Source organism: Aulonocara sp. 'chitande type north' Nkhata Bay, linkage group LG13 (genome assembly GCF_057382095.1).
Source record: "Aulonocara sp. 'chitande type north' Nkhata Bay isolate Kocher_YH1m ecotype deep benthic linkage group LG13, A_spYH_male_GT1.1, whole genome shotgun sequence".
Lineage (NCBI taxonomy): Eukaryota > Metazoa > Chordata > Actinopteri > Cichliformes > Cichlidae > Aulonocara > Aulonocara sp. 'chitande type north' Nkhata Bay.
This window is the reverse complement of record NC_141356.1, coordinates 9,598,031-9,619,132: the sequence shown is the minus strand read 5'-3', so window position 1 is coordinate 9,619,132 and position 21,102 is coordinate 9,598,031. Positions and strand designations below refer to the sequence as shown.

Sequence of the window (21,102 nt, the reverse complement as noted above, 5' to 3'; positions counted from 1 at the left end):
CTCCTGCCTCACCCCTGGATCTGACCTTCCTTTCCCTCAAAATGTTTTCCAAGCCATTGTTTTTTTTTTTTGAAAGACATATTCAATGGTTATTAGTAACAATATACAACTCTCCTGAGGAAAGCGAACACACTGACCCCGGGTGCTGTGCGGGAGAGGTCACGTGGCCTATGGATGTAAACCCCTTGTTCAAAAAACAAACCACACCAGCCTGATAATAGCTGAGAAGAGGTTGTCAGAAAAGATAAAAAGTGGAATAATAAACAGTGACAAGTGTGTGCAGAAGAATGGAAAGGCACTTGAAAGCAGTAAAAGGGCTAAAGGAAATCACACAGCACTGCAGCGACAGAGAGGATGCACACTCAGCAATCAAATGTGCTTAAAATGTGTTTTCTTATGTCTCGCTACTACACTCTAAAAATGCTATGCGTAACAATAATGATACACATGTTGGAAATTTTGCTTAATGCATATGAGAGCAAACCGATTGGAGACGGAAACAAACTGAAAACAATCATATAGATTTTCCTCCTCCTTTCATTTGCTGTTTTTTGCAATCTCACCTGGATGCACAGTAGCGCTTTCAGCGACTTAAATCAAATAGCTGCAGAGCAGAAAGAAAAAGTACTCCAATGCGATTCCACTTGCAAACAAGACAAAAAAAAACACCACACAGGTTTTTCACAGGGTGCCCTCGGTCAGAGAGGAAATACTTCACAGCCGTACAACTTCCAGCTGGTCTCCGATTTATCATTCTTTATCTTATCCCTTTCATCAGCTCTACCTTTAACCGAGTGATAAGACTTCCTGTGCTGCATATTTGTCTTCAGCCGCAGATTAAGGAGGTCACGCCGGCGACTCGCTCAAGATTCCTTTTAAAGCAAGTGTATTTAGTCATTGCGGGAATTCAAACAGACAGGAAAGTAGTCTTTGGAGCGGGCGAACAAGCGCCAGATTAATTTATGCTGAGTGTGGGCTATGTTTCTACCCACATGAAGAAAGGCTGCAGTAACACAACCGCCAGCTGAGCTCTTGACAGGACTTATTTCTTTCTTTACCACAGACAAAACAATCTGGCTGTGTGGTTCTATGCCGAGGGCAGGCTGCAGGGAAGCTACACTACCTCTCCACACCAGTAACTCACAGCCTCAGGACAAATAAAATAACAATAGGCGATGCTGCAGAGGAAGGCTGTGTGCTTGAGGCCTATATGAGCCTATATTCCTCTAATCAATGGAGATTTGAATTCATTCACCAAACACACGCACAATTACTTAGTCAAGAAATACAAATGGGTAACTGTCTCACTTTTCATTGATTGCATCATAAATTATGCTGGATAAGCTACTAATAATGATTAGTGCAGAAGCAGCTTAACACAACAGAATGTAAATGTCGCTTTGGGCGAATTATTAATGACTCACAATTTTCCATCCTTGAACGAGCGCACAAAGACGTTGTCCTTCTTCACGGTCATGTCTTCGTGGCAGTCGGGGGAGATGACCTTGTTGCACAGAAACAAGAGAAAGTCAGAAAAAGGTCACGTGAGGTGGTGCTGAGGCAATAAAAAGAAGAAGAATAGGGGAGGGGTGGGGGTGTATCAGAGAATGACTTAATGACTAAAGCGGTTTCAGCAAAAGGGCACACTGATTGATTACAAAATGTGCTGCCTATGATACAAAATCAAACTAGCAGGAGAGATGAAGAGCGAGAGATGACGAGGGGTGGGCACCCGCCAGCATCATTAGCAGCTGGAGCTGAGGAGGAGAACTAACGTGAGGGCTGCTACTCCTGCCGGGGTCTAACCCAAAGGAAGCAGCGCATTTCCAGCAGACCTGCGTACACTCGGGCTCACGGGATTGGATGCTTTCACTTCAGGTCCATGACTCACGCCTGCTGTGTGATTTCGAGCTCTGTCACATACGCTCACACGTGCACGCTCGTGTCTTAGAACTTTTACATAACAAGGCCACCCAAAAGAGCCCCTGTCTATCACAGCCGCGCATCATCTGTTGCACGAGACAGCTGCCAGTGTACCTACTCCACCCCTCTGCCATATGGTTGCAGTGTAAACAATGACAGGCTACTGTGCAGTGCACTTCTCTCAACTGTCACAAGGAGGCAGCATGGAGCTCAGTCAGTAGCAAGCCAAGAACAACAAATCCTGGAGGCGGGGCCCCTGCTGACTACACAGTAAAAGGGACAGCTTTCCCCACCCTCTCCTATTCTCCCAGTTCTACTTGTAACACTTACACAAACAAACAAGGCCTGTCACTATTTCATTGTGCGCTAACGGTGACTGAGAGTTACAGCTGGGTGGATGGAAATGGATAGGCAAAGACTGAAGACATCAAACTGATGTCTGTCTGACATTTCGCACACATCATGGAAAACAAGACGGGGGGTTTTTCTTCTGCAAAATAAGACTCGAGCTCTTTTTCGTCCTTCAAGTCGGAACATGAAGTCTGTCTGGATATGAAATGTTATTACATGCATATTACAGCATTTGATGGAAGGCAAATTCTAGCACAATAACATAATCCTGCTGAGTGCTAAGGTTACATAAGCAGGCATTTTGATGAAACTGCATAATGCCGTGACTTCACTGGAAGCCCGGCAGCAGCAGCAGCAGCCCCCGTTCCTCCACAGCGATGCTGCAGAGAGCAGCAAAGGAAGGAAAGCTTATCAGCTCACCAGAGCAGGATACCACGTAGTCTTCTTTTTGTCCCCGGTGGGAACCCCTTCCACGCAGACCACCTTGCCGAACAGGTCTTCATTCTGCCGCTGATCGCTCTCCTCCTCTTCACTGGAGGATGAGGACAACTCCTCCTCTTGACTGTGGGAGGAAGGGAGACTTTGCTCAATGGACAGAACGGCACAGCGAGCATTCATATATTACACCATTTACACCATTTTACCTTCATTACACGAATTCAAGTATACCACGTGAGAGCTGCTGTTGATTTTAAAAGCCACTTAGCAAAAATGCCAAACATTCCTAAGTAATGAATCTGATTCTGAGTATTTGCTGCTTTTCTCTGTGTTATGCAATATAATATAATAAAGAGGCGCCGTGAATGGTCGTATTCCATTTATATTTCAGTTACAGAAAACTGCGTGTCTCAATTTAAAAAAGGGAAAAAAGGGGGAGGCAGATGATTTCTGATAACCAAGTCATCATTTAACTGCTCCTCAGATTAAAAACAACACCTCCACCAGTCTCCACCTAACAATCCATCATTGTCTTATCATGTAGCACAGTGAGACATAAGGTTGCCTCTACTGATGAGCTCACTCATTAGGATCGGTGGGTAAAAAGGAGCCGGCTCGCTGTGTGCCGTCTGACAGTCTTCCTGATGCTCGGGCAGAGCCCTGACAGATAGCCTCGTCTCTGAGTGATCATGCAGGAAGCACCGAGAGGCAAACAGACCCTGCTTTTCTCTTTTTATGGCTCACGGGGCTCTGAGCACAGCTCTATGTACATATAAACACACGCAGCATTTGGCACCACTCAAGAGCTGTAAATCAGCCAGGCTGCTACTATTACAACAACAACAACAACTAAGCTGTGAATCAAAGTCACAAAGAAAACACTAACTCTTCAATGAGGCACAGACTATTATTCATTTAGGGGAAAAAAAAGAAACGTTTTCTCCACTTGTAAAGACTGATGTTGCAGGGATTGCTTTACAGTTGTCGTTGCTTTTAAAGGCAGCAATTTAAATAAACACATTCTGAGATACACTCGCTTTTTCTTGTTGGAGGAGACGATTGATGGCACTCTTACCACCAAACAACACGGGTAACAGCTCTCCTTATGCTCCTTAAAAAACAAAGTAAAATAAGCCTTAAAGCAATCTAAAAATATCATTAATTAACAGCTCGTCTATTTCTTGGCATGGTCAGTGACTCCTTCTCTGTCGTCTGGCAAACTCACAGCTACATAAACTTATTTCCTCTGTTTCCTGTGTTTATGTTAATGCATATTTCTCCTCTCATTTAACTCAGGAGGGCAAATTAGCATGTTTTCCAACAAGTCAAACTATACACCCCCCACCCCCCTTTTTTTAAACAACAACTTAAAAGCAGGCCTTGTGGCTGCTATCTTTACAGAGCAGCCAATCCCTGCAGTTCAAAAGCTGAAACACTATTAGTGCACGCTAAAGAAACAAAAGGTCCGAGGTGCTAATGTGCAGCTGGGACCGCTCCGAGTCAATATTGCATCAATGCTTAGAGTAATATTGACTTCTCTGGGCCCCATTAGCAAGAGAATAAGATTATCTAGCCAAGTGTCCTCTTTATACCAGAGAGGAGCTACGAATATACCCAGCACCAAAAAAAAAAAAGAAGAAGACCCTCAGCAGTTCTTATTCCCTCAATGAAAACTGTGCCGTCTCCCAGGAGCAGGGACATCAGAGCATAAAACACTCACTGCAACATTAGACTCAAAGCAGGGAAAATTAAATAAATAATTTAAAAAAAAAGAGATAACGTTCAGCAGGACTGTGCCACGCTCATTCTGCCTCTCCAGCATGCATGCGCACACACTCAGGGAGCCCGCTATGATTAAGGAGCTGGAGGAGGCGAGCAGGCTCTCTCTCCTTCCAGGCCTCGGGGGCTCTTTATGAGGGGATGGAGATGAGAGTAAATCTTTCATTTCAACTGCTGTCAGCACACTTAGAGCAGGGCGAGTCTGTTTCTGATGGCGGAGGATCGGAACAGAAAATACCTTCCCACTGGCATCACAGGCCTCTGATAAAATGAAGCTAAATATGAGCGCTGCGGGATTGAGCACAGAGACCAGTGGATGATACTCACATCGGGTTTGATCGCCGACCGCGGTTCCCCTTCTTGCCGATGACGGGTGTGCCGAAGTGCTCGGGGTTGGTGAGAGGGAGTCGGTCAAGTGTCTGCGGTGGAGAGAACACAACCGGACAAAAAGGTTTACCCTCTATTCGCACACTTATAAATGGATTTATACACAAAATGAGCTTCATTTCCCCAGAAAGCAGAGATGAGGCTGTTATGGGACTGAGGGGCAGTGAGATACTTGCCTCGCTCTCCGCAAAGTGACGCGCTCCTTTCAGGCAGAGGGAGGAACGCCTCAGGGTCTTCTCATCGCCGTCATCAAACACTGCGGAGATAAAAGACCAACTATCAGACTGCGAGCCCACCGGTACCCCCGTGCCCACACAAAAACAAACTCAAGCACAGACAGACTCCTGCCTCAGTTGCAAAATGCCATCGCGCCTCAGATATACTGCAAACAAATGATGCTCGTCTTTTAAGGCTCATACGTTCTCCAGCAGGCAGCCACGGTTACTTTCAGCTCACAGATTTACTCGAGCTTCAAGGACCCTCTGCTACACAGAGCTGAGTAAACAGCAAAATAAAGACGTGAGGAGAAGCGTCTCAATTTAATTCATATCTCTCTGATATTTTATCCATAAATGAGCAGCCATTTGTAAAATGCGCTCACATGTGAAAGAGCACTAAATCTAACATTAAATTTAATAATAATGACCTCAAGGACTCTTAAAACAGTCTTTTGGATCGCAAAGACAAACCCTGGGTTGTTCATTGTTCAAACGTACTTGTAGACAACAATGAGGGGAACACTTGAGGTAACTTCAACAGTGAGTTATGTTTTTGTTTTCCCCACCAGCGAATGAAAAGAATGAAAATGTGCCGAGATGAGTGTTTTCAAGGCGCAGAAAACCCCCACGGGTGCTCTTAAGTGACGAGCAGCTGCCGAGAGACTGGAAAGCTTTGCAGCAAGTCTATATGCTGTGTACTCTGGATTATCCAACAATGTAACTGCGTGCTCTTGACAGACTCGCAATTACAAACTGTGGGCACAAAAAAAACCCAAAAACAAACCCCAACACCAAATCTGTTCAGTTAGAAGCTAAAACTTGGGGTTTTTGAGGTTCTCACCACCCTGTCATATTTATTTTGAACTTTTTATAGAGCAAATGATTGATATCACACTTCATCCCCCTACATGTAGCATCACCAGCATTTCTCACTTGCTATCTTGTGTTATATTACAGTGATTCCCGTCTTTTTGGCCCACAGTGTTCTTCTGGTTGTTCTTTCTGGTGTTAAGATTAGTTTAAACTTCATGTATTCATACATAGATACTCTAAATTATTCATTGTTTTAGCTAACTATATACTAATTGCTAATAAGACACTTTTGGTTTCCGCTATTTAGCCAAATACACCTACTGGCCACTTCATCATCTGTTAAAGTGCTCATTAATGCTAGTACGTAATCAGGCAATAACATGACAGCAGGTGATTTAAGTGACTGGTATTTTCCCATATAACCATCTCTAAGGCTTACAGAGAACGATCTGAAAAAGAGAAAAGATCCCAGGAGGCACAGTTCTCTGGGGGAAAGTGTCTTGTTGATGTCAGAGGAGAATGGTCAGACTGCTTCAAGCTGATAGCAAGGCAACCAAGGGACATCAAACCCTGAAGCAGATTTGCTACAGCAGCAGAAGACCACACCGGGTGTCACTCCTGCCAACTAAGAACAGGAAACTAAGCCTACAGTTCACACAGGGTCACCAACCAGTGTAAACAACATGAAACCATGGGGAAATGGAGAATCATGGATGTGCAGCTGACGCCATCATTTAAATATGGACCAAAATCTCTAAGCGATGTTTCCAAAAACTTGTTGAATTAAGGCAGTTCAGAAAGCAAAAGTAGGTCCAGCCTAGTATTTGTCCTGTGGTTTCTTAGGCTGCGTTCACACTGCAGGCGAAAGCGCATCAAATCCGATTTTTTTGACCCTATGCGACCCATATCCGATCATGGTATGACAGTGTGAACGGCACAAATCCGATATTTTCAAATCCGATCTGGGTCACTTTCGTATGTGGTACTGAATCCGATACATATCCGATGTTTTAGAAAGCGACTGTTGTTTGAACAGTCATGTCGCATTAAATCCGTCTTTTACGTCACTGACACAAGACAGACACCAATTATCAGCGCCCGAGAAGACATCGCAAACGCTTCCTGGCCAATAAGTGTAGATGTTAGTGAAACTGTTGGGAAGACAACGTTGGGGAAACATGAACATTTTATTTTCACGTATATTTTATTTGTACTGGATAATCTGCAGATTCTGACAGAAATCTGCAACTATCCTTTGAAGCACCGCTCCTCTAAAACAGCAATAAGGATAATTATTAGGTTATCTACATTGTTATGTAAATAACAAAACTTAAAGCAAAAATTGGGAAACGTAAAGTCCGAAGTCTTTATATTAAGGCCCATCAGTCAAACAATATCGTTTGCTCTGGGTGTACAGAGCGCGTTGTGTGTGACGTCTTCTTTTGCGCATGCGGGCCGCTTTGAGCATTCACACTAGAGCGCGTTTGCTGTCGCATTTTATTTGTAGTGTGAACAAGCAGACAAAAAAAATCGGATTTGACCATTGAGACCTGCAGTGTGAACGTAGCCTTAGAGTAGTGGTTTACACACTGGCCTAATGGTCCCAGCAGGAGACTCAAATCCCACTGGGGATGAGTCAGGGAGGGCATAAGGTGTAAAATAAATAAATAGTTTTCAACTGAAATATGTGGAGCTACCTGCTGAGGTGAATAAGAGAGCAGCCAAAAGTATCAGCACAGTTAATCTTTCCATGCACTAGGGCTGCCACGATTAGTCGACTAGTCACGATTACGTCGACTATCAAAATCGTCGACGACTGATCTAATAGTCGACGCGTTGTTTGAAGCTTTGTAAGCTCACAAAAGCTGCAGGAATAACTAGCAGGATTTAAGAGTGTAATAACGGACTGAAACAGAAGATGGCAGCACTGCATGTACAAGGATGCCAGCTGCCGTTAAACCCCGAAGAAGAAGAAGTAGCTGTGTCCCAGAATTCATAGCGCAAGCCAGCTCAGTTTCCAACAATGGCGGCAGCTAGTTAGTTTTAATATTACTCTTATTATTCTTTCTGGGTCACAAAATAAACATTCAACATATTTTCAGGCGAGAATGTAGCTGCGTAAACCTCAAATATCTGCTCAGGTTATCAAGACACCACATATTTTCAAAAGCACTCCGACGTTTTCGGAGACGTCTGTTACCCACTAGCTCGATAGCTAGCCGGGGGCAAGGCTCACTAGAGCCCGTGAGAACACCGGACTCCCAGCAAATCGTTTTCAAACCCACCGCCGTCTTTCGCTACTCAGGTTAAATATATATAAGTCACTTAGATAACTTAAAAATGTTATTGTTTGGCTTTTTTTTGTAGTATTTTATTTGTTCCTGAGTAAATCGGTTTGGCTGAGATTAAAGTTATAGTTTTTACACAGCTGAATAAACGTCAAGCAGACAGCTGATTATCAGAAGTGTGAGATGCTCGAGAATTTACTCTGGTGTCCCGTTATGTTTTAGATAGCAAGGAGTTTATTCAACTTCAACGAAATTTAACAAACTATCATCTTGTCTTTATTTTTAGTTAGCACATACCTTAAACACTTAAAGCTGTAAGCTAATGATAGTTATATAAGAGCAGATGCTGCTGGTGCAATAAGCTGTACGTTTTACGTCAAATGGATGCATGATCTGATTAGTCGACTAATCGTAAAAATAATCGGTGACTAGTCGACTATCAAAATAATCATTTGTGGCAGCCCTACCATGCACACATTCAAAACTGCAGAGGCACCACTGGTTGACGTTCCCCTTATTTAATATGTTGACTAAAATTCTCAAAGTTGTAGCAACTTCGCAGTCCAAGAAACACAAATCAGCATGCAGGATTTTCTGTCAGTGCAAACATGTTTTTTATGAGGTAGTGGTAGAGTAAAGAAGAGTGTGAGAGGAAGGAGGCAAGGCAGACAGCTTGTTATTGACTTACCAACTGTATATATACTAGCATCGGTCAGCTTATTGATTGTGGCTTCTTGGTAAACTCCATCCTGATTCTTCACCTCCACAACAGCACCCACCTGTGGGACGGATACACTGCTGTTATTCTGCCAGTCAGTGCACTAATTATTATTATATTGTGGTGATAAATCTAAATGATGTATTTTCAAGTAATGAGAAGATGATACTGCTGCTACATAAACCCTTAATGTAGTGAAATTAAATTGCAAAGCTAATGCTTTGCTGCCCCGTGCGCTTTTATGCAAAGGGAGGGTGAAGTGTAGCTTAGATACAAACAGGAGTGAAGCTAAAAATAAATAAATAAAATAAAATAAGGAGTCTTAAATTCAGACAGGAGGGATTCATGACTAATACTGAATAATAATAATAATAATAATAATAATAATAATAATAATAATAATAATAATAGGTCTCCATCTTTCCTGCCTTACCTTTAGAGGTCCTTTGATGTTTTCATCGTGAACCTCAGCTGTGGTCAGATCTGTTTTAAAGGTCACCTGGGGAAGGTGGGAGGCAACAGTAGAGTAGAATCAGTAACAGCATAAACAAAACAATTACCTAAAGATCTGACCGGATCACACCAATCATCCTGCTTACACAGGCAGCAAGTCTCTCCTAATACTGCAGGACTTTTACACAATGACTGAACCCTCAGTTGATGCCGAACATCTGACCATCCCCCGCTCTCTACATCTGCAACGTCCACCCCCTAAGTGAGCCACGGCAGATCATAATCTGATCACGCTGTGGTAATCTTGTATCTGCATGGCAACCTTGCATTACTGTGAGACAGAAAAGGCCACAAGGCAGGCACACACGCACTTAAGAGCCATCTACTGCCACGTCTTTTCCAGAGAGCATGTGCAAAAGTTTGAAAGCAGCCAGAAGTGCAGGATCTTTTTAGTAGATGTGGGCAGATGGATCCAAATATCAACAGTATCGATACCAACACTAGTATTGGTATCAGATCGATATTAATGTGATAGCATCAATACTTGAAAGTGATCTATTTAACAATGAATAGTTTTAAATGGATCACTTTTGGACAACTGGCATCACTTTTATTGAGAGCATATGCACACAAAAAAATTGTAACATAATTATAATGGAAAACTGGCATCACTTTTATTGACTGTGATTCAGTTTAGAATAAGGTGCTGTACAGAGGAGAGAACGGGGGCTAAAAAAAAAAAGTTAAGCACCTCATCCCAGAAAACAAGCCTGCGGGTAACAAATTCAGACAATGCTCGAGTCAGTTTCAAATATAACAACAGCAGAAGCAGCAATCAAGGTCTCGCTGTGAATGCACAATCAAGACAATGAATGAAAGAAATGCATACTGTAAGATTGTCAGGTAATAAAATAGGGGGGGAAATAAAAAGCTTCCTCGGGTAGCATTTCATCAGTTATGGAGATAATAACATTCCCGACTGGGGGAATAAAGGAATCCCTTTCTTCTCTGGGGATGGCAAGAAGCTCGACTCCCCCCAGACTTTAGGTAGGGTGACTCCCGCTGTCCGAGGCCTTGGCTTCAATAACGGCAGAGCGCTCTGACGACTTCCTAACTGCGAGCCGTACACACGGCACAGCCACTTAGGCTTGATAACAAATATTGGAATAAGATATGAAACCATATTTCTGATACAACAGAGCCTCGGCGCAGCAATTTTATGCTGTGAACAGATTTATGAGGAGCCAGTAGTCCTTCATGCTCCGTTTTCTCTCAGCAGGAAACGAGAGCTGTGAGAAGTGACTGCTTTATTCAAGCAAAGGTGGATTCTGTGGCCATAAACAGCTAAAAGGATTTGACACAGTAATAAAGCCCTCCACTGTTCTGATTTTTATATGTTGTTTTTTTCAACATTTATTATTTATGCTAAAAAAGATATGTTTCGGGAGTACACACCTTCACCATTTGTGCCTTTATAAATCTGCTTTTCTTCACCTCACATGTTCGTATCTATTTAATCGACTTTCCCTCCATTACAACTGCCTCGAAGTATTGCTTCGTGCCACACAGCAGGAGCACAGATTAACAGGACAATGACATCAATATTTACCTCCAAAAGTCAAACACCTGGCTGTTTAAATAAGGAAAACCCACATAAATATTTAATCTACAGTAACCTAATCTGAAGCCTAGAAATAGTGTCATTTAAAATGGGGGGGGGGGGGGGGGATAAATAGATAAAAGAGCAATGGTGAAGCTTTCTGGTGCCTTTTTTGCTAAAGCGACATAACCACAAGGATAAAACTGCAGACTTTGTGAGGCACCTCAAATGCACAGAAGTGGAATTTTAATCAGTTTTAGGAAGGTTAGGTTACATCATGAGTGGCATTCACACGACTGAGTTAGTCAGCACTTGTTTGAGCGTGACATTTCTGAAACAGCACCATCCTAAAGAGGAGTGGGCTTTCTCTCAGTGTGGTCTGCAAGTGCTCAAAGAACCGGGAAATGTGTTTAAGAGAAGGAGCTGGTGTTCATCTGTTCTCCACGAGTACTTCAAAGCTGTTAGTACGTGCAGCTTCATCCATTTACTCTTTAAATGAATCAGAAGAACCTCACAACGAGATTTCACAATTGCTTCATCTGAGACACTCTTTTGTTTGCATGCATATAAAAATACTACAAAGACTTATATATAAATACTCAGCATTAGTCCTAACTGCAGTGATTGATACTAACATGGTGTTAATCGGTGTCTTACGTGTTCTCTAGCGCAGCTCAATCTTAACCACGTGTTTGTTTTTTTCCTCCACTAAGCCTTAAAAATCACTCAAAAGACACCGGCGCTGTACGCTGCAAACATCGACTTTGATAAACAAGCAGACAGAGATTAATGAACCAAAGAGCTACGAAGAAATTCATTACAGCGGAATATTCAGACTCACAACGACCACGGAATAATTGCCATGTTTCAACATTTGTGTAACCGAGCTCCACATTCACATCGCAGCTACCCGGGAAAAAACAACAAACCCTACTCTCATCTAATTAGTATGGTAATTAATTTATGAGCTGAGACTGTCCTATTAGATTCATTTCAGCCGGCATCATTTAAACTAAGAACATTGCGTGGTCTACTTTGTCATGGTGTTTGTCCCCCGTCTATGAGACAAAAAGAGGACGTTATTTGATGAGTTCAGCTGGTGTGCTGGAATAGCAGAGCATCTCTGCTCTTTTGTCTCTACAGGGGGAACTACAGTGCACTGACACAGTGAAAAAGCCAGCATCCAGTCTTTGTTCCTCCCACACACTCCAGCAGAATGAGAGACAAGCGATCTGTCTCTATTGTATTATCCAGATGCTCCAGCCCCACTGGGAAATGAGATACCGTATTACGTGTATCATGCAAAACCTTCATCAGGAGGGCTGAAAACCAATGGGGAGGCGGCAATCGCTCTCGAGGCCGTGACAAAGCAGAGAAGCTCCGGGTGAGAGGTGCGCTCGAGGATGCAACGGGTACCGGGTGATCTCGCATCTGCCGCAGCTGGGCTCCTGATCGGCCTCTGACTGACGGCGTAAACCAGGTGACGGGCCTCCAGCGTGTGAGCAGCACAGCTGGATTTCTGGCAACACTGGAAACTAATCCTGGTTTGACTGTGGCAGACTCTATTATCTAATAGAAGGATCTTTATCCAATTATCCCAGGCTAACCCGGGCTCTGAAGGAACGTTTTGGATAATGTGTCTGTGTCCAAACCAACAGCTCTGGATGCACAATAAAGCAGTGCTGTGTGATGTTGATTGTAGCCGCTTCACACAAAGACAAGAGCACCCCCCCGGCCCGGCTGCTATCCACTTCATACACAACACAGACAGATAATTAAATATTAATGTTGGATCATAAGCACTTTGAAATATGACTTACCTTGGCCTTGACTAGCCTCTTGGCAGTCTTAATCTTGGCTTCACAGAAAGCCCCTCGGTACTTGGCGCTCACATCCGTCCCTACTGTCAGGTAGGGGGGCTCCTCCAGAGTCTGAAGAAATAAAAAAATGACACAGAGTTCAAACCCTTTTTAATACAATACAACTTAATGACACAGGTGTATTCACAAAGCTAAAGCAGGAGGACGCACACATACAGGCATAACAGAGTCCAGGGCAACGACGCAAAAAACCCACCCGGCTCAGTGATTCATCCATGGAATACACATACCATCTGCTCTGGGTTTTGGAAAACAAGCCTCTGAGGGAGCAAACAAAAAGGCCACTTCACTACAGCTTTGATGCCTACAAAGAAGAAGCTATCCGAAACACACAGCACCATCTTGTGTCATCAATGGTTCAACACCCCCCTCCCCAGCTTCCTCCAAGAACAGATTTGCAGAGGGTAGAGTACACAGAGAAAGCAGACCTTCTGTCTATAGATGGGGGCACATGATGTTTGTGCTTCATACAGTGTGAAGATGAATTTACTGAGGTTGTTTCAGTTAGACTGGAGGAAAAAAGCCCAGCCTAACAGCGGTATATTTAGACATCTTTCTAGAATAAGAACCAAAGTGGGCCACACTTCCTGCTACTCCTGAAAGCAAGGAAAGCAGCTCAAACACATGTAGCACTTCTGCAGTACACTGAAAAAGAAGAAGACCTCTCATCTTGTCTGAATGAAATCAGTGAATGAGCGCCAGATGGAATGGAGATGCTCAAAAAGTAACAAGAACAATCAATTTCAAATGAAGTTATTCACAGCAGGAAGTTGGTTCTGCTCATTACTCATTACCATATAAAACCATTTTCCCTTGCAAATTGTACCTGTTCAATTTCACACGACAAGATGATAACTTGTAAGACTTGGTGAGATGCACACCTCTCCTTTTTTTTTCCCTTTTATTGCGACATTTTCATTTTCTACGCTTTAAGAGATTCAAACCACATAATTTGTGGGGGCTGTTCATAACAGTTGTTCATTGTTCCCACGAGGAGAGCAAAGAGTGCACAGGTTGTCATTCCAGCTAAAAACTACACCAGCGGTTAGCTGTACTTGAAGCAGTGAAGAGGAACTAATTGCTAACGCCAGCTGCATGCAGTCCACCATGGCACATACTTGTGTCATGACCGAACCACTTTTTCAGGCCTGATATGCTCCAAAGTCCTAATCCTGTCAGGATGCTTGGTAATTTGTGAGCTTTACAAATCTCAATCCTAATTAGAACCTTAGCTTATTGTAACCTATCGAGCTCAGAAATGCCTAAAATGACCTGCTTCCATGGAGTGACATGGAAATGGGGGAAAAAACTAAACTCAGAGGACTTCCGCATTGATGGAGTGCACAGAAGAAGCGAGCACAGCGGCTCTGGGAGAAGCAGCTGCTACTTCAACGTTCTGCAGGTGCACGGCGCCTTGTGCTGTTGGCTGCATCTCGCCTTTGAAACGTGTGTGATTTGTTTAAGCAAAAACAAGTGACAGACTGACAACTTCCTGCTACCATATCACACAAACTAGGCAGAACAGTGAAGACATTATAAACACAGAAAACACTCATACTGCTCTAACTATCAGTAATTAGTGGTCAAACATGTAACTGCCTGCACTTTAATGGGTTTTTATTGCTATTAGATGTAGGCCTGCATTAGAATTGCCTGTAGAGCTGTCTTCAGGACATGGTGTTAATTAGTTTGTCCCGTAGAGTTAAAATCCTCCTTCTTCTTCTTTCGGCTGCAGCCTTTAGGGGTCGTCACAGCGGATCATCTGCCCCCATCCCACACTAACCCTCTGCATGTCCTCATTCACTACATCTACTACGTATTTTTCTTGTGCCTGGGAGCTCCATCTTCCACATCTTTTGTCCAAAATATCCACTATCCTCCTCTGCACATTTCCAAAGCATCTCAACCATGCCTGCCTAACTTTGTCTTCAAACCACTCAAACTGAGTTAAACACTGAAAAGATTATTTTCACAATGGTTGATTATTTACAAATGGTTGGATATATGGCCCCCAAAATCCCTCCAGAATTCTCTAACCCAAATTACCATGAGGGGGTAGAAACAGTATATGTGAGCGGTGTCAAACATGCAGCCCGCAGGCCAGTGTGGGCCTGCCACAGGGTCTAATCTGGCCCACTTGTAGTGTAAAATTTACAGTCATAGCTTTAATATCTTAACTTTACTACACAGGCTCGCATTACAAATTATTTCTTGATTTCAGCCTGACAGATATGATTTTTTTTTTAAAATCCAATACCGATATTTGGAGATTTAAAAATCTGATATTCCAAGTGGATTATATTTATTTATTTTTCCTTTCAGAAACACAAAACATTAAACAGATTTCCCCGTTTATACTCTTGATTGTTGTGTCTGTGGCGTTCAAACCCCATGTGCTGCCTACAGGAAATCTGCAGGCTGCCCTCTAGTGGACAAGCTATGCAACATCAGTACTTGTAACATCGTAGAGTGTTTCTTCAGTCTCTTTAAAAAAAAAAGATTTACCAACCGCTATAAATGCAGAACGATCAACAAATAGCTAAATAATAAAGCTGATAATATCGGTCTGCCAATAAATCGGTCCTAATAAGACGTGTTGTTGAAACCGCACTTATTCTAATTATTCTAATTCTGAATGTTTATATCTTTACTTGAAAAGAAAGACAGGTTATTATACAATCATTTCACTCTTGCAGCTCATTTTAGCCATATGTGGCCTATTAGCTAAAGCGAGTCTGCCATCCCTTGTATACCGTATATAAATATTATGCTAATATGTAACAACAGAAGGTGATATTTCAAATAATCATCAGAAATAATCACTCTCCTGGAAACTTTACAAAAATAACTGAAGCTTGCAGCTTAGCAAATTTGCATCTTTTATGTGAAATGCTGGTAAGCTTTTCTAGTCAAACCAGAACAGGCGGCCTCGTCTCCACACTCTCTGGGATTCTGACAGATGGGATTCGGGGGCAGAGTCCAGCGCCCTCCAGCCTCTCTACCTCTCCGATAAACACCCCATAAGTCTGTAGCAGTCTGGCCTGAGCACCAGCGGCCCTAGCCAACTATGGGTTTACATGACGCAGCAGCCATTTCCACTGTCTCACCAACTCTCTTGTCAGTCACGGCTGTGCCACAAAGCTGTACCACTACAGTCTTCAGACCAGTGTTCAGCCTCCTCTTTCATACTATTACAGGTCTCCTTTTGTCCTCTACGCACTAACCCATTTCCTTTCTTTTTTCTTTTTTTTAAAAGGAGAAGTCATACTAGGGGACTCAGAAAGGGCAGTTTGGGTTATCTCAACAGCTGCGCTAGCCAAATATGCACAACCTAACCAGACAGGGCTAACAACACACTACTGAGGCCTGAATTACATTTGTCATGCTCACATTCCAACACAAACAGAGGAGAGTTTGTTGTTTCCACCGATAATGCCCTGCCGCCCTGCACTGAACCACAACTATGAAAAGAAAACTCCATTCCTCGGATTAGATTGCTATTTGGCCTACAGCTGTCTGGAGAAAAAACACTGACTACTTTTATTTATTTTATTTTCATTGCTTCTGCCAGTGCTGAATGATCTTGTGTTGTTTCCTCCGCTCAGAAGATCAACCAGTCAAGATGACTAAACTCAAAGAAGTGGAATTCCTATGCCTTTGGGATGTGAAACATCCTCTCGTCAACTCATAACAACATCATGCACCTAATGAGAACGGCTCTTTCCCAAGATTCTGTCATAAAAAAAAGACAAAAAAAAGGACTGAACAGTATTTATGATAAGCCTTAAGCGCCACTTCAGCCACTACATGCAGAAAGTCAGCATGATGATAGCAGCAGCACTACAATCAAGACCAGCTCTCTGGCTATTCACCTAGCGCTACTGATGTGGAAAATACTCTCCAGGCACATGTGCTTGATTAAACACATACAAATGTGAGTTGGCATGGGGTGACAAAACGCACCTGCGGCTACCTTTCATAGAAATACGCACCAACTCCTCCAAAAGCTGCACTCTGGCTTCGAGAGGGAAAATAATGATGTCCAAGTTGTAATTATTAGTATGCTCTACTTGGCTATCAGTCAAACATGCACACCCAGGATAATAGCCTTATGTGTAATCATGCCTTAAAAGCTTTTTTTCCCTCCACAATGAGCCATCTAAAAGAAATACCAGAGGTGAAGGTGCACCACTGTTATTGGTCATAAAGTACTTCTGTCTCGGATAGAGTACGAGTGCTTCACTGATTACTGATCATCCAAAAACCTATTCGACGTTTAAGCTGTTCTGGTCGGAAAACAAAAGATATCGGTACATTAAGACAGAGCTTTGAAATCATCGCCGCTTTAACCAAAAATAAAGCAGTCTGGAGTGACACTGACAGCGGCAGAATGAGATCAGTTTCTACTCAATAAAGACTCAGGTCATGAAAAATTTAACAGCAGGCTCCATGGTTGAAAATAAGCTGCTGCTTATGGCGCATTTCTTAGACAGCCTTAGTGACTATAGCATTTTCGTTCTACAACTCAGTAAAAATAAAATAAAATAAAAATCCTGGCAGCTATGAAAAGGTTAAAGCTCCAGTGCTGATGGTATGGTGGGAGGTAATGCATACATAGGGCCTCACTTTATAGGGACACTGGTAAGTCTCCATGGATTTCTTAAAAGCCCACAGACTCTGGACACACGCAGTCTTCTGTATATCACTCTCTACTAGGGCTGCACGATTAATCGTTAGAAAATCGCAATCTCGATTCACACTTATGTGCGATCTCATTTCCAAATGACAATGATTTAAAAAAAGAAAAAGAAAAAGAAAAAAAAAGACAACGACGACTGTACCGCATTTTGATCCGGGACGTAATCTGCATGAAAACAAGCCTCACTCTTCCTGCTCAACAAATGACAAGGGCGGAGCCTTATACCACGTGATACAGAAGCTGTGCCGCGTGATGCTAAAATTAGCAGGGGAAAAAACAACGGAGAGCACGTCAGGGATGACGAGAAAGTGACAGGAGAAAATCCGTCCCGGTCAACCACCCAAACATCAACAACGGGAACCTTATACAGCGCTTCCCTATACACGTCGAACTCCCGCAGGCACAAAGAAATTACGGAGGCTATCACTTATCACCTGACCAAAGATATGGCTCCCATCAACACTGTGCAAAACGAGGGATTTAGGAAAATGATCAACACCCTAGACAAACGCTACACAGTGCCGTCCCACAACTATTTTTCTATTGTTGCACTACCTGCTCTATACATGCAGTGTCGAGCAACGGTGGAGACGGAATTTCAAGCAGTACAACATTTTGCGGCAACAACAAAACGTGAGACATTTGTTGTTTTTATGTTTATTTATTGTTTTTATGTTCAGTCTCAACTGTTACGAAGTTGATGTGCAGTTAATAAGTGCAATAAATATTTATACTGGAAAAGAAAATCGTGAGAGAATCGTGATCTCAATTCTAAGCCAAAAAATCGTGATTCTCATTTTATGCAAAATCGTGCTCTCTACCATTGATTCTTCTCATGGAAAAGCAACCCAGAGATACGGAAAGGTGGGTCAGTGTAGCACTATACCAACCACACTGCATACTGTGCAGCACAGACTGAACAGCAGACCTGTGTAGGTACATTTAGTTCATCAGTGCAGACACTGCAGCAGATGAAAAAGAGGAAGAGGACCCAGGAAGTTTCCTTTCCACTTCCAACATGGAGAGCGTAAGGTAGCCTATAACAGCAGAAGCATGGTTAATCTTGCTCTCACAAAGCCATGAATGATTTATTTGTTTAAAAAAAATAATGCCCAAATACTGCCAGACAATAAAAGGTTATCTAGTATTTAGTTTAATAAGATATTATTCATCTACCAAGGGTGCACCAATGACTCCGTGTCATTTATTCTTCTTGACCACAAATTCAGTCACACAAATTCAAAATACAACAAGACACATCGCATGACAGATTATTTCTGCACCAAAAAAAGACTTTTTCAAAAAAAATAAAAAAATAAAAAATCACCAACTGTGAAATTCTGGGCTGATATTAATGTTTAAAAAACAATTTGGCCAAAAGATGATACCAGTGTTTTTGTTATGTAATTCCCTTTTGTGCCAAGACAACAGAGAAATTAAAAAATAAAATAAAATAAATTGACAAATAACAATGCTTTTTAAAGTCTTTCAGCTCTTTGTCTCACTGTCTTTGAACATTTAACTAGCCACAAATTGCAACAAAAGAAATAAAGACGGTGACAAAAAAAAGTTGCAAATGAAACACTACTACACACAGATATTTGCAATTATTTGAGCTGATTCAACTTGCAGTCGAATATATATATGTGATTAACTTATAATTGACGATGCAATATATTGCATTATCTTATTATGTGTAATCTAATTAAAAAAGATATACGAGTTAAAGTAGCATTAAAAATTTAAATTTAACTAAAGGAGCATTCTCCTGAACAATCATTGACATACAGGACACTTTCCTGACATGACTTCATGGTAAATGGTAAATAAAATGGTAAATGGCCTGTATTTATATAGCGCTTTTCTAGTCCCTAAGGACCCCAAAGCGCTTTACACATCCAGTCATCCACCCATCACACACTGGTGATGGCAAGCTACATTGTAGCCACAGCCACCCTGGGGCGCACTGACAGAGGCGAGGCTGCCGGACACTGGCGCCACCGGGCCCTCTGACCACCACCAGTAGGCAACGGGTGAAGTGTCTTGCCCAAGGACACAACGACCGAGACTGTCCAAGCCGGGGCTCGAACCGGCAACCTTCCGATTACAAGGCGAACGCCCAACTCTTGAGCCACGATCGCCCCTTCATTTCCAAGAGTCACATGATTTGTCTCTTGTCTTTCCTGTAGCTAACAAGGCCTTCTCCTCATCATCGCCACCTTTAGGTCAAAGCATTGGGGCTTTTGTCATTTGAATACGTTTTTATTCCCTTTTAGGGTTGACCTGCAACTGTTAACTTAGCTAACGTAACAGCCTACTGTTACCAGTAACCATTCTAAACACATATAAAAATAACAGGTTGTTTTTTAAGGCATGGCCTGAACAATGCAGCTACACTGTGTGGTTGAGCGAACAGAAGAGCAGATACTGTCTGATGAAAATCTCACAGTGATGCGACTAAAAATCATTTAGGTCCCATCCAAAAAGAATTTAAGACAATTCATACCATTTGAAAAATATAATAGAGCGTATTGTCAATCAAACAGTTTATAGATGCCCACACTGTCCTCTAAGAAGAAGAGCTCTAATTAGGCACTTTAAGTGAAAACACCTGTGCCGGCTGTGCGTGCGTGTGGGCGACACTTTAAGACTTCAAATCCACAACAAATTCAAACTATGAAACAGTAATACTGAGTAACCTGGCAAAGATATTGTGAATACTTTCTAATTTACTTACATACTTTTATATATTTAAAACATGACTTATGTAGAGCTGTTCTCATTGAAATACAGTATCAGAATATTAAAAACCACTGTTAATTAGCCGAACTCTGATGATGTGAACCCAGATCAGATTTAAAATTGAAACGACAGGAAGCTGCTTGCTGTTCAGATCTCAGAGTCTCTTTCTTTTTTCCACTTCACACCATCACAGAAACTCACACACTTTGTATTTGTGAGACATAAAAAATTAATAAATAAAGAAACTGTTGCCATTTCCCAGAGTACTGTGAATCAATACTGCGGATGTGTGAAATGTAAAATGACACACATGCTAGTTTGAATGTGGTTTGATTTAGTTTAGGTTTATTTTATTTTAGGCTGTATAGGATGACATAAAACACAAATGTCTCAGTCTATTAAGATTACTGGCACATCTAAATCTAAAATCTATTATATTTATCCAAGAGAATTACAATGCTTTAATGACTGTAGCATCTCTGAAATATTATAAACAATAGTTTTACACCCATTATACTGTACTGTGGTGCTCACAGGCCAAACAAAGGAACATGCAAGAGGCACGCAGGAAAGAATTAAGCACCCTCCCAGCCTAGCTCACACGTACAATAATCCTGCTGTGAATCACCTCTTTGTCCAAACCAGAGTCGCCACAATTCCAGTGACTGGTGCTTCAGCAGGAGTTGCCCTGGCAATGCCATGGCAGCTCTGAACTAGAAAAAAAAATTGCAATCTTAATACTTTTTGTTTACGCACTCACTCCCCCACATTTAGGGCATTCACCATATTCACGCTTCCTGTGCGATCAGCAGC

At 42.2% G+C, this 21,102-nt stretch overlaps 1 protein-coding gene across 2 annotated transcripts in view; it reads right to left on the bottom strand.

The window, feature by feature from the left end:
* arid4b (AT-rich interaction domain 4B) overlaps positions 1-21,102 on the bottom strand; it is a 39,198-nt gene that overhangs the window by 11,486 nt on the left and 6,610 nt on the right. For both annotated transcript variants that reach the window (XM_086258612.1, XM_086258613.1), the window contains exons 3-9: positions 12,789-12,899; positions 9,349-9,414; positions 8,886-8,976; positions 5,055-5,134; positions 4,819-4,910; positions 2,695-2,836; positions 1,425-1,504 (exon numbers count right to left, since the gene is read on the bottom strand). In XM_086258612.1, coding sequence (XP_086114738.1) covers positions 1,425-1,504; positions 2,695-2,836; positions 4,819-4,910; positions 5,055-5,134; positions 8,886-8,976; positions 9,349-9,414; positions 12,789-12,899 — 662 coding nt within the window. The remainder of the gene's footprint in view (positions 1-1,424; positions 1,505-2,694; positions 2,837-4,818; positions 4,911-5,054; positions 5,135-8,885; positions 8,977-9,348; positions 9,415-12,788; positions 12,900-21,102) is intronic.